The sequence below is a fragment of the Ochlerotatus camptorhynchus genome, unplaced genomic scaffold (genome assembly GCF_037179485.1).
Source record: "Ochlerotatus camptorhynchus isolate MF236.1 unplaced genomic scaffold, CSIRO-AGI_Acam_v1.1 ptg000747l, whole genome shotgun sequence".
Lineage (NCBI taxonomy): Eukaryota > Metazoa > Arthropoda > Insecta > Diptera > Culicidae > Ochlerotatus > Ochlerotatus camptorhynchus.
The window spans coordinates 61,000-75,899 of record NW_027041215.1 but is presented as its reverse complement, the minus strand read 5'-3'; the positions used below and the strand labels follow the sequence as shown (position 1 = coordinate 75,899).

General features: G+C 38.5%; 1 protein-coding gene across 3 annotated transcripts in view; it reads right to left on the bottom strand.

Moving 5' to 3' along the window:
- Window positions 1-13,448, bottom strand: part of LOC135714870 (inactivation-no-after-potential D protein-like) — a 271,137-nt gene extending 257,689 nt beyond the window's left edge. Inside the window, exons 1-2 of one of the 3 annotated variants that reach the window (XM_065238284.1) lie at window positions 4,731-5,097; window positions 3,919-4,595 (exon numbers count right to left, since the gene is read on the bottom strand). In XM_065238284.1, the coding sequence (XP_065094356.1) occupies window positions 3,919-4,595; window positions 4,731-4,733 (680 nt within the window). In that variant the 5' untranslated portion in view covers window positions 4,734-5,097. Of the gene's footprint in view, window positions 1-3,918; window positions 4,596-4,730; window positions 5,098-13,199 lie in introns of those variants that run through there. The other 2 variants (XM_065238283.1, XM_065238285.1) reach the window with 2 other exon arrangements.
- Between the last annotated feature and the right edge of the window lie 1,452 nt (window positions 13,449-14,900).

Sequence of the window (14,900 nt, the reverse complement as noted above, 5' to 3'; positions counted from 1 at the left end):
AAGAATGTATTGAGATTGAAAAAAAAAATGATTCTACTGTAATATTTACTTTGCTATGATTCTAATTGTAAGCCTTCTACACGGCTAATTCAGATTCCAGCCCTAAGTAGTACTCGAACTTCATGAGCCAGTTCTATCAAATCATATAATTTAGTCGTTGATTTATTGCACACAGGTGCATTAAGAAAGATTTGAACAAACCACACCACCGAAACGGAACATAAATTTGTCAGTGCTATTTGTCTTCACTCTACCAAAACGAGCATAAAGTTGCACTACATTCCATGTCATGAGAGCTGTTCTTACTTCATGCTATTTGAACGAGCTCAATCTTGAAGTCAGCCGTGGCCCAGTGGAATCGAGCACAGACACCGAAAGCATCACACCTCAACAGATCTTGATCGAATCCCAAATCAGCTACAATAAAAAAAAGGCACAACTGTGAAAGCTCCCACTGCCTGATGTTTATTTTTCGAATTTATTTTTAGAAATCGATTAAATATATGTGTCAAAAGAAGAAGTAAATTTCATGTTATTTTCACATAAACTTTACTTTAATTGATTTATGACACATATATTATATTGTGGTGAAAAGTATAGCTTATGCTTATGGGTTTCAAATCCATTTCAGTTAATTATTATAATTTAATCGATTTTCATTTATCATATGACGATCATATAAAAGTTACCAAATTATCAGCATTGTAAATGTATCAGATATTCATATAGAATTTACCTGACACATTTTCAATCATATCATTTTCAATGGATTATCTTATAGCGCAAATTTATTAGACTTCCACATAACAGGAATATGTCAAATTCGTTCAGTGTACGGAAAACAAATCTCGCGTCACTTTTCAATAGGTCCTATCTACATTGATCGATTCTCTTCATCGACACTCTCTTTCGTAAATAACTCGGCTTCACAAATCTGGATCAACAATAGAAAAGAGCCAATCAGCATTTGTAAACAAATCGTTCCAAAGCCCTTTACTCACAAAGCGAAGGCCACCCACACAAACCAACACCATCATCGGATAGGGGAAACTTCTACCTACAAGATGTTGGTGTTGGTTTGTGTGAGCGGCCTTCGATTTGTGAGGCTTTGGAACGGTTTGTTTACAAATGCTCATGGGCCCTATTCTATTGTTGATCCAGAAATGTTTCCTGCCGTCTTCGTCGAGTTAGATGCTAGATTGTTGCTTCTTTCATCGAAAATATCCGGCCGTGGCGATTCAAAGTTGATCAAGGTTGATCAAAACAATTTGTATCCCTGCTTCCAGTTTGATTACATGAGCATTTTGTGTGGTCGGTGGTTCTGAATATGGACAAACAGGCAGATGAATTCTATTCCTACTCTTTACTGTAATAAGCTTGGTGGCCCTGAAAAGAGCCGTTTTGTTTCCAATGTTGGTGATGATTTAACCTCTGACACCAAACAGAGTGCGTCTCTGTCACTTCAAAAACGTAGATGACATCCATGGCCGCTTACGCTTGGCGTGTTTAGTGTAGGTGACAGCATCACAGATCTCATTTTTCAGGAACACCTTCAGCACACCTCGTAAATCAGACCGGAGATACGTCAGACACCGCCACGGCGAGCCAGACGACGGATGGTGGTTATCTCGAAGAATTTGCGTTTGGTTCTGAACATGGCGATGAGTGTGTAAAACTTTGGTGACTAACCTGCTATTGCAATTTTTCAGTGTACCACATGGCAACACCACTACCACTGGATTGTACCACATGGCAACACTACTACTGGATTGAACTAGCATTTTCACCAAATGTACTAGAATGTTTTGGTTCTATCTCTTTCACTCTACTCAAAACTGGAATGCATAAAAAAATGACAAAATGATATACACTCTTTGCACACTGTCAAAGAATCATTGTACACAAAATCAACTTTGTGCAAAACCAAAACAAAAATACTATCCCATCTGGTGGATGATGGCACAAGCTTCTAAGAAAATTCTATTATCTTCGCCAGTTAGTCGTCTGTCACTTCGTTTGTGCCTGTACCCTACCTACCGACCCATCAACTCATGAACCGGAGATCAACGGCTTTACTTCCCTTCCGCAGGAAGGCGTGATCAGAGATGTTATGCCTAAGAACATCCCGGCGGCACCGACTGAGATTGAACCCAGACCTGCTGGGATGAGAGGTAATCACACTGAAACTCGTAGAACGAATTTGCAAACAAGAAGCAGTGTTAGATTTCTTACAATATCTCAATAATTTGTGACTCTTCATCAAATCCAACGGTACGTGTAGAAAGGTAAATAAATTCATATATGTATAGTAGAATCACTCTATTTTTGAGTTCATATCCGTTCGAAAAAGAGAGATTAAGTGTGGGAAATCAATACATTATAGCAAAACTACGACATTTATCTAGGCGAATCCTGATACAACGAACCCAACCTGATGTAATGAAATTGGGAAACAGCAAAAACGGATATCTTCCATCAGGGTTACTTCCACTCACTTGCTGTAAAAAAACGTTTTTCAGAATTATTAAATCATTAGATGTTATAATGATAATTACTACTTGTAAGTTACAAGAAGAGGTCGTGAAGTATGTGTTTGACACAACAAAATCTGTCAATATTGCTTTCAGTGCGCCACAATCAGCAATTTTACGATTCGTGAACGCTCACTCTGAGTTAACGCTCAAGAATCATAAGATCGCTGATTGTGACGCTGTGAAAGTGAAATTGACAAGTTTTATGAGTCAAACACATACTTTACACCCTTTTCTAGTTACGTACAAGTACGATCTCAGAATTCTGAAAACCAATTTTTTGTAGCAAGTGAGTGAAAGCAACCCTGTCTTCCATTTAATTCCACTTAATTCATTTGGGTATCCAGAAGTCGTATTTTGACTACAATTTGCAATCTTCATCAGTGTTATTCCTACTGAAGACTTTTCAAAATCTAACCCCCTTAAGTACTCTTCCTCTAGGTAAACATGTCAAGATCACATGTATAAACAATGGAATTACAACGTGCAGAATCGGAACCTACATACCTAACCTGAGACTTGGATATTCATGAAAGATGTGTTATTCCAGATTAAATTGGATATGATGTAAAATGAACTCGTTTAAAAACAAATCAAAATTTGCACGTATATGGCTTCTATTTTCATACGTATACGTAAGCTGTTTATTCTTCTGTGGTGCTTAAGTACTTGTCACTGAGGAAGTCTACAAGTATTTGTCAAAAGATAAGCAATTATTACGGATATAAAAGGAAATAACTCAACCCACTCAAAAGCTCCTCATACCTTCGTACTTTCAAATTTCACACATGCTCTATCTCTATCCCTATCTTTACTTAAATCTTTGGTTATTAGTTAGGTAGGTTTCGATTCTCTACATTGTAGTTTCATTTTTATACATGTGATCTTGATATTTTTAGCTAAGGGATGAGTAGGGGACAATGGTACTCAACGCACCCCCTGGGCAGAACGCACCAGCTCACTTTCATTAGTGTTTTTAATGGCTATTTCGTTACTTTTTTGATGTCTTATCAAGCAGCACTTCCAAAATGCAAAATGCCAAGAAAAACTCAAAACAAAATGAAAAAGTGCGTTCTACCCCGGGGGTGCGTTATGTACCATTCTCCCCTACTTACGAGGGTTAGATTTTAATAATTTTTTAGTGGGAATGAAACTGATGAAGATTGCACATTGTAGTTGAAATACGACGATACTAAAACTAACTAAGTGGAATTAAATGCAAGATAACCTTTTTTGATGTTTTTATTTTAACATTCAATTTCATTACTTCAACATCCAAATGTTTATAAAATGAGTCTATGTGTATCCATGCAAAGTATCCAAATAACATTCTAGTTGAACATAAATTGACATATAAGTCAAATGCAATACAAATATTTGCGTATACCTTGTAGTATTTGTTTCCAAGACGGCTATGCTCTCTTCTTGTGAAAATTCATCACTTTGTGGTAACGCAAGGCTCTCTAGTGATATTTTACTTGTACTGGTTTTAGTGATAGATTTCATGGTATCCTCATCACTATCTTGCTGTGCTTTTATATCATAATCCACATCAATTGCATCTAGGAATATTGTAGATTCATTGGAACTCAATACATCAACGTATTTATTATTTATTTCTGGGTTTTTATATTCTCTATTCCATTTTGGGGATACTGTTGAATCCAGATAATCTTCATATGTGATGCTAAACGAAGCTTCATGTTCTTTTATATCATTCACTTTCTTCTTATCCAGCTGTCCATAGTCTTTTAAACAAAAATCTATGTCATTGTAGTATTCCTTCCGCATTTGTGTGCATACAGCAAAGGTACCTGATTTTTGTTTATCAGAAATGTTGCTTCCAATTGACATGCATCTGCCATTGCATAAATTTCGGCGGAACTTTGTGTACAAAAGCTTTACCAGATGTGGATTGAATGTAACATTTTCAAGCACAAGAATATTATCATATTCATTAGTTGTAACATACTTCAAAAATCTTTTCGGTGATGATTTTTTTCGACATTGCTTCAAATCACGAAAAATAAGCGAGTCCTCAGATGAATAACTTGTTAGACGTATCTGTAACAGTTAAAACAAACTTTATAAACGACACAAATTATAAAACGATGTTAAACAATTTGGTCTATTGCAATTTTTCATATATAGTAAAGGATGTAATAAATATCGCCAGTCGGGTATGCAAATTGTATTTACCATAACGTTATTTAGGCAGTATCTAGGAATCAATCTTCGCTTATTCACCAAATAATGTACATACTGCTATGCTGCTGACAATTGATCAAAATATTTCGTCAAGTGAAATAGGCACGAGGAGTGACATTTAACATCCACACAATGTTGCAGCTCCAAACCGATGCTGAAATAAGCCGTATCGATGCACAGCACTGCAGTGTACATGTAGCACTGGTAAATTAAAAAAAAAGGTTCATGTCTCTGCTACTACACGCTACATAAAGGAAGAAAACAATTAAATAGTTTATCAAATTAGTTTTAAACGCTTTACACTCTTATGTTCAAGTGACTTTATGATTATATTTGTATAAGGAACTTTCAACTCATTTATGGTGGTAAGATCTAGTTAGTGTTATCCTGGGAGTAAATACCATTTTAGTTTATCTAACTATACTGGTGTTAACATTGAAGTAAATCTATATGACTCTAGACAGGGTCGGTATCAAAAGTAAATATGCGTTGGACCATGGTGGGTATATAAATGGTGATACAGCTTTGTCACTATATAGGCGAGGAGGTCGCGGGGGGGAAAAGTGCGGTTTTAGAGCAAATTGTAAGCAAACTCGGTCGCTGTTCCATACAAAAATCCAACATGGCTGAATCATGAATTTGACACATTAGAACACCTATTTGTAGTTACCTTGGGTTGGACCGTACCACCTTTCAAAAGGTTGTCTTATTTTTTTTTACGAAAATGAGCATGTTGCAAACCCCAATATCATATGAATACACTAGCACATACATATTTCGAATGGTGCCTTGAGTAGGGTGTATTTGAAAAATGCAACAAAAATTCATCATAGATGTCGCCACTGTAGAACTTTCTTCCAATGCAGCCTGAATTGTGGAAGAAAACAATTTGTGATCCCAAAATGCTTACTGTCGAAAAAAAATGAAGTCAGCCTTTTGAAAGTTGGTACGGTTAATACTCTTAATACCAGATAAATTCACTCCAATGTTGACACCAGAAGATAGATAAATAAACTAAATTTGGATTTACTCCGTGGATAATACGAGGGGGGGGAGGGGGGTGCGATGCAGGAAAAATGGTGTTTTGCAGTGGTTAGCTGCTAGAGAGAAAATTGATGACGATTCTGAATATTTCCTGATGCGCGATGCAAGTAGATGCGAGAAATGAAAGCTAGTGTGAGATTTGTTGAGCATCTAGAAGTAATCATTTTGTCAAGCTTCTGCATTCATGTTCCATCAGATGTCACTGCTGTTGTTTGCGGTGACATCTATCGAAAACTACGCACAATATGTTTTCCGTTAATTGTTCACAGAGGACACTGCAGTGCAAAACATGTCTGGTACCTCTATATATGCATTTAGATTAATATTCGAAGTCCCTCCTTTTCTACACATTCTGCACACAAAATTGCTCACCACTCACAGAATTTCCCGCCAAATTTTATGTATGTGGCGGGGCATAAAATATCTTTTGCGCAGAATATTTAAAAAGGAGGGATTTCAAATGTTAAAGTAAATGCATATATAGAGGTACCAGACATGTTTTGTAGTGTCAGGTACTCTCTTTTGTAATCTGTGAAAAGGAAATCAGAAATCGAGTGTCAACAAAATACATGGCATGTTGAGTGATTGAGGTCGTCAGAGCAAATTTTCTCTCTCAAATTTGAATTTTTTGGCTCTCTGGGAACTGGTAGTAAAGCAGGTAAAACTGTATGGGGAAAAATCATTTTTAATTAATTGCAGTTTTTTTTTATCTGGTTCGTTTATTTGTAAGGCTCAATCGCGTTAGCTTTACGAAGCCGATAGTTCATTGTTCTTTGTTTGTAACAAAATTCTCTTAATTCTATGTCTACACAGCAAAAAAATAATTTTGATATCACGTCAAAGTGGATGCACTACAATCATGTCGAAAATATGGTGTAATATTACTTGCTAAAAAGGACAAAATTATCATTAATACAATGCATGAACTTACATTACACTGCTTTTAATGCATTTGTTTATTTATGTGGTCATAAAAATACATGAAATTTTCGACATGATTGTAGTGCATCCACTTTGATGTGATATCAAAATTATTTTTTTGCTGTGTAGTAGGAGTTGGGCCGAATACTCGCGGCTTACTCGAGGTTAGAGAGGTACATTGTTGAAGGATAGGATCAGGGGAGGAGCTTGGGGGTAAGGTTTCGTTTTTCTCATCAGAGCGTTGTCGCCAGTATTAACGGTAGTGCGGTTCTTGTTTCGTCTGGGGTTCGACCGGCTATGGTGACCATTGGGCGACGATGAGACTCATCGAGACGGGGGGACAAGACAAACAAAAACTATTAAAGAGAGACAAAAGACAAAGGAATTAAATTCTTATACTAGACATTTGAAGAAACTCATAAACCGACTGCATATAACAGATATCGCGAGTTCCCAACACGTCTCTGATAGGAACATCGGGTTGTCTTCCTTGGGCCTCGAGGGTATTCAAAAGTCGCTCTCTAGCGGCGTCATTATCCGTACATTTCCAAACTGCGTGATCAATGTCATCGTAACCGTTTCCACACCGACAGATGTTGCTGTCCACGAGGTTTATTCTATTGAGATGAGCATCTAGCGAGTAGTGGTTGGACATAAGTCTACTCATCACGCGAATGAAGTCACGACTTAAGTCCAAGCCTTTAAACCACGCTCTAGAAGAAACATTAGGAATAATTGAATGTAACCACCGTCCAAGATTTCCATTGTCCCAATCGGTTTGCCAACTCGAAAGGGTACTCTGACGCACTAAATGGTAAAATTCATCGTGTGGAATTTGCCTGTCATAAAATTCGCCTTCCTGCGCGCCCACCTTTGCGAGAAAGTCCGCCTTCTCATTGCCTGGGATTGAGCAATGTGAGGGGACCCATACAAAGGTAATCATATATGATCTTTCGACCAGTACACTCATCTGCTCCCTTACCATTGAAAGGAAATAAGATGAGTGCCTACCTTGTTTCATCGACCGAATAGCCTCAATCGAACTGAGACTATCCGAGAAGATGAAGTAATGGTCTGCGGGCATGTTGGAAATCATCCCCAATGCGAAGTTGATTGCTGCCAGCTCAGCAACATAAACGGAACAAGGTTCCTGGAGTTTGCGGAAGGCGCTAGAGTTTTCATTGAAGACACCGAAGCCAGTGGATCCACAGAGACGAGACCCGTCTGTAAAATATCTGTTCACGCAATTGACGTGTTGGTACTTTTCAGTAAAAATACGCGGGATAATAATAGGTCGAAGTTGATCGGGAATCCCATGAATTGCTTGTTTCATGGACAGATCATATTCAATTGAGGAACTGCGATTGGTGAAGTGAGCACGGTCTGGAGTGTAACAAGGAAGACACATATCTGACGATATGTAGTGGTGGTAGATTCTCATAAATCGAGATTGTGTGTTCAGCTCAAAAATTTCTTCAAAATTTGCAATTATAAGTGTGTTTGTCACTCCGCATTTGATTAGTATTCTGAGAGAGAGCTCCCAGAAACGGTTCTGGAGGGGTGTTACTCCTGCCAGAACCTCGAGACTCATGTTATGCGTTGAGTGTATACAGCCGAGAGCAATACGCCGACAACGATATTGAATTCGTTCCAATTTTTTTAGGTGACATTTTCTTGCCGAGAGAAAGCAAAAAGAGCCGTACTCTAGAACAGAGAGAATAGTTGTTTTATAAAACGTTATGAGGTCTCCCGGATGAGCACCCCACCATGTGCCGCAAATTGAACGGAGAAAGTTGATCCTCTGTTGACATTTTTGCTTCAAATACGTAATATGGGTATTCCAAGTGCACTTTGAATCAAACCAGACCCCAAGGTACTTGAAAGACAATGATTGAGTAATGTTTCTGCCCAATAGATTAAGCTGCATTTGGGCTGGGTACCGCTTTCGAGTAAACACTACCAGTTCAGTTTTCTGCGGCGAGAATTCGATCCATAGATTCCTAGCCCAAGAAGACAAGTTATCTAAGGAACTTTGCAATGGTCCTTGCAAGTCCACGGCATGTGGACCTCTTACGGAAACCACACCGTCATCTGCAAGTTGTCTTAGCGTGCATTGTTCTACCAAACAGTTGTCGATATCTTTGACATAAAAGTTATAAAGAAGAGGGCTGAGACATGAGCCTTGAGGCAGGCCCATGTAGCTAATTCTGGAAGTTGTCAGTTGTCCAAAGGAAAAGTTCATTTGCTTTTCTGACAACAAATTGTACAAGAAATTATTTAAAATTCCAGAAAGTCCACATCTGTGCAGATTGTCTGACAGAATTTCAATGGAAACTGCCCCCTTAATGTCCAAGAATACTGAAGCCAATTGCTCCTTGTGTGCAAAGGCCAGTTGAATATCTGTGGAAAGCAGCGCTAGACAATCGTTTGTTCCTTTGCTCTTGCGGAACCCAAACTGTGTATTTGATAGCAAGTTATTTGTTTCGACCCACTGATCGAGTCGCCGAAGGATCATTTTCTCTAACAATTTCCTAATGCACGAAAGCATTGCAATCGGACGGTATGAGTTATGGTCAGACGCTGGTTTGCCAGGTTTTCGAATGGCTATTACTTTGACCTGTCTCCATTCAGGCGGTACAATGTTGTTTTCTAGTAAGGAATTGAATAAGTCTAGCAAGCGTCTATTAGCGATATCTGGGAGATTTTTCAGAAGATTGAATTTAATCATATCGCTTCCCGGTGAGGAGTTGTTCGATGAAAGAAGAGCCATAGAGAATTCCAGCATTGTGAATGGTCTATCCAGAGAGCTGCCGCTCGGAGACGCTTCTCGAAGAATGTGTTGTGCTGGAACTGAGTCCGGACAGACCTTTTTAGCGAAATCGAATATCCATCGGTTGGAGTATTCTTCACTCTCATTAGAAGATGAGTGGTTACGCACGTTTCGAGCCACCCTCCACAAGGTGTTCATTGAGGTTTCTCGTGAGAGTCGCTCGACGAAATTGCGCCAATAACCGCGTTTTTTGGCTTGGATTAATTGTTTCAGCTTTGTCTCAAGCTTTGAATACTCCTCGAAGTATGTGGAGGTTTTGTGTCTACGAAAAGCTTTGAAAGCATCAGATTTTTCTACATACAATTTTGTGCATTCTTCGTCCCATCCAGGTGTGGCTGGTCTCCTTTTTAAGGGTGCACTTGGAACTTTTCTTTTTTGTGCTTCCAGTGAGCTTTTGTATATCAAATCGGCGAGGAATCGATATTCTTCCAATGGTGGAAGCGTATCTATTGATTCGACACCGATTGTCACCGCCGTTGCATATTTCTGCCAGTCGATGTTCCTTGTAAGATCAAATGGAACTCGAGATGGTTCTGCAAAGTGAGGGGCACACTTAATTGAAATGATGATTGGCAAATGATCGCTACCATGGGGATCATTGATAACCTTCCACAGACAATCCAATGATAGCGATCTTGAACACAAAGACAAGTCGAGTCGGCTTTCTCGAGCCGGAGGTTTTGCTATACGTGTCGCTTCACCAGTGTTCAAAATAGTCAAGTTGAAATCGTCGCATGAATCGTAAAAAATAGCCGCTTTATTGTCATCATATAGATCGCCCCATGGGAGTTCATATCACCCAGAATTAATATTGGGGATGGAAGAATCGAAACTAGATTCCAGAGTTGACTACGGCTAATGGAGGTTCTTGGTGGAACATAAACTGAAGCTATGCAAAGGTCTTTGTTCTTCACATTTATTTGGCAAGCGATGATTTCGATGCCTGATAGAGCAGGAAGGGAAATTTTGTAGAAAGGGTAGCACTTTTTGATCCCTAAAAGTACTCCTCCATAAGAATCGTCTCTATCCAGGCGTATAATGTTAAAATCTTGGAAGTTGAGTTCTTTATCGGAAGAAAGCCATGTTTCACAGAGAGCAAATATATCACAATCAGAATTGTGAAGTAAAAATTTGAACGAGTCTAGTTTAGGCACTAGACTACGGCAGTTCCACTGTAGCACAGTGATCATATCTTCAACCTCGTTCGACGAATTATCCATCGAAAGATATGATTGATGCAAGGAGGGGCCATGAAACAGTCAATTGCTTAAGATATAATTCTAATGTTGGAAGCAAGGCAGAAACTAAGCTTCTAAGAGGGTCTTGTATGTTGAACATATTTAATATGAATTCCACAATGTCCGAAAAAGCTAGCAAACCTCGTTCGGACTTAGATTTCTTTTGAGAAGTTTGAGGAGCAGCTTTTTTATTTTTACTATCTTTTTTGGGTCATGGCAGAAAATTCTTGCTGCATCCAGGGATTGGATCAGCAGGAGCTTTCGGTTTCGTTTTTTCATCCCCATTATCCTGAGAATTTGGCAATCTTCTGGAGGTGACTTTAGTTTTCTTACGGCGCACTTTTGGGGAAGAACATTTTCTTTTTGAGGATCCGTCCATTTTTGAAGATGCGTGTACCACCGTAGAATCACCCTCATCGGATGAGTCAGAGTCCGATTCTTCAGTTGACAAAATCGAAAATTGGTTTTTATTTGGACGGCTGATGCAGCCTTTACCATTTGTGCATATGACTGCTTGGAGCGTCCAGAGATTGAACGCTGCACTTTATCGGAGTGCTGTTTGTACATTGGGCACTCCTGCAAGGGGTGAGGATTCTCGCCACAATATGCGCATTTTACTGATTCTTTGTGGCAAGAATCCTCTTTGTGGTTTTCACCACATTTGCCACAACGAGTTTTGTTGCCGCAATGGCTGGCCGATTGTCCCAGCCTTTTGTAGTTGGTACAATTGTATACCCTTTGTACAAACAACCGCACCGGAAAAAAAGCACCATCAATTTTAACATAGTTTGGGAGAACTGAACCTGCGAAAGTCACCCGAAACGAGTCTGAATGTCGATAAACTTTTTTACCGTCTAGCAAGGATACTGAGTGCAGTTGCCTTACATCCAGTATCTGCACTAGCGCGGTAGCGAATGTCGAGTTTTTAAAACTACCCGAGGCACGTTTCAAGTCTTCGACAGTCAAACTCGCGTCGGAAACCTCGCCTTCTATCTCCACATCTCGAGAAGGGATGTAGATGTTATACTGAACACTAAAAAGCTCGTGGTCAGCAATTTTATTTGCCACATCATAATTCGGTGCTTCTACACGCAGTTTGTTGAATCTTTCCTTATGTACTAAGATTCCCGGATACTTACGCAGCAAATCTCTCGTAATGTCGAGAGTTTTCAATGGTTTATTTTTGGGCCGAAAAAATACAACCCATGGTCCTTTCGAAAACGGTTGGTAGTACCGCAACGTAGACATCCGAACACGCCATAAGTGTTGCGCAAAAGCGGTGCGCACCCGGAAAAAAATAACAATACAATTACCATAAAATAAAATACAATTACATCAAAATATATTGCCAACAATCGATCTTATTGTCTGTATATTGTACAAGAGATTTTAGCATATTGTTATTTCAATAGATTTACAATACGTTCCATATAGTAAGAATTTTCAACATTAGAACAACAATACAATTAATGGTGAATGGTTCATCTTTGTTTGTGAAAAAGTGATTTTTCTTATTGTTAAGATACATAACAACCCCCTTGCTCTATTGTAGATTTACTCATTTACCATAGATTATATAGTGAAAATAATACATGTTATGGTTAGTTTATCGTTGTATACAATATGATTTATTGTTAATATAATAAATTCTATTGTTTGGTTACAATACATTTCATTGTGTATTTATGGTTCTTTTTTATACGGGCAACCACTTAAAATAAAAAAAAAATGAAAAAAATGCCAAGAAAAAAAACAAAAAAAAATAATAATGAAATATTGTTGCCCGGTGTACAATCAAATCAACACTATACAAAAATAATAATAATAATAATAAAAAAAAACTTCTAACTACTTGATCAAGGTTGTCTCACTGTACATGATTCTCCCTTATCGGTCGAATACGAAACGAGCACACGTTGACGTGTCAGACTCGAAGCAGAATTTTGCTATACAATTGGCGTTGACGGCACCGTCGAAAACTTTGCTCTTCCAGCAAATTTAGACAGTTTCTTATGGGAATTTTCGGTGGAGTGAAAGGGTAGTACAAAGTCCGCCATGTTTCACGCACAGTCTGACGTTTGATTATGGATTTTCTCATAGGAGTAAAGAACTACAGAGTCGCCGTCAACGCCAATAGCGAAGCGATCGAAAGAAAACTCGACAGTGAGCATTCATAAGGGCGAATACGCGATGATCGATTCTCTTCATCGATTTTCTCTTTACATTGCTACAGCTAAGCGAAACAATTTTCAAGAATTTGTTCAATGCAGAGTAGTAACAGGTTGTATTGGCTATCAAAAGCAACAGCAAACGCACCGAGAAACGTTAAATCTAGCGAGTTATTAACAAAAGAGAAAATCGACGAAGAGAATCGATCATCGCGTATAGGCCCTCATGCATGCTCACTGTCGAACTATTCTATTATACTTAAGTCAATAACCGCATCAGCTGATACAGGCGGTAGATACTCCTTTGCTGCTGCTTATGTGTGGCTGCAGATGGTGAGATCGATGATGGTGATGATGACCTTTCACCAGTTTAGAGGTGAACACACGAAATAAACGGGCTCGCCGAATTCCGGTGCTTCCGATACACGCGCGCTTATCACCTGGACACTGCACTGTGATACGAAAAAAAAAAACCCACGGGTGGAAAAAAAAAATCACAATCAAAACTGAATGTCTTGTGACGAGACCGGGACCGTGTTAACCGGCTCAGCGCTCGATAAGGAATGAATTAATTGTAGGGTAACTGATAATGGTTGGACCTATTTAGGCCGTTTTCACACGACGTCAACATTCATGTCGTATTTTTTTTTGAATTCAACATATAATTATGAAAAATGCGTGATTAGGGGAAAGATCTACCTTTCTTGTTTCTACTAATAACATAAAAAGTTAAATATTATGAACAAATGATTTTATAAAACGTTTTTATTCAGCAAAGAATTATGATGCTGGTTAGACCTATACTGATCTTGGTTGGACCTAAAAAATGATGATGGTTGGACCTATTTTTGCAAATGCTAGTTTAGCCCATATTTGTTCAAAAACTTTGTTTAGAGCTTATTGGTATCATGAAAAAACCCTTTTATACAGTTTTTATGAATTTGCTATTGAAAAAAAATCAGGAAATTTGAGTTTAACTTTGTTTTTAAAAAAAAGTTCACTTTCCACGCATTAGCTATTCATCATGGCTCATTTTCTCGGAAATCATTGACCCGATTTGGAAATTTTTTAACGTCAAACTATAGGTATTGTGGTCCCATTGAAAGCTATCGAATATTTTTGGAATCGGTCAACTGGTTCCGGAGATATGGCCGGAACAAGTTCCAAGGTATATGGAACATGGACCTAATTTTGACATGGAAGGAATAAAACCTATCATGCGACACTTCACATTACTTCCAAATTCGATAACAAGGTCAATAACAAAATTGAGTGCCTTGGACCACATTGGATTCATCCGGGCATGTTCTGAGTGCCCCCGGGGAATTTAGGGGCTTAAAATGACAGAATATCAGAACTTAATTCCAGTTTTAATATTTTTATTTTCTCCTAGGAGTTTTTTTTCGGAAATAAGTTTTAGTTAGCAATTTTTAGTTTGTTAACATTTTATTTCAAGTTAATTCACTCACAGAAGGGGTATGAGAAGTGCTTAATGTAAATTCATATTAACAGATTCTTTCGGCGCTTTCGTGATAGTTCGGAAATCGGTGGTTACCCTTTCAGTCAACCTGACGATGGAATAATTCCTCCTTTAAATTTACGCCCAACTATTGACGCAAGGTATTTAGCAGCTTCCAAGATCTTTTTGGTCGTCTTAAGACTGCAAGAAGCAGCGTTCATTCAAACCCAATCCCCTAGGTGGTTCTCCAAATCAACACTCAACACTATTTCCCTTCCATATTTCTTGCCGTGGCTTCCCTTAATTTTTGCGTGAAGCGTCGTTTTCGGCATATTGTACCTTTTCTGTGCATGATACGCGTGATAAGTGATTTATCTCTTACTAAAAGAATAGCCTCTTGAAGATTTTTGACCGAATAACTCTTTTCTTTAGCCATTTTTTCAATCGAAGAAACTGATCAATCGGCCAAAACGAAATCGAATTTCAAATCAGCTGCGCATA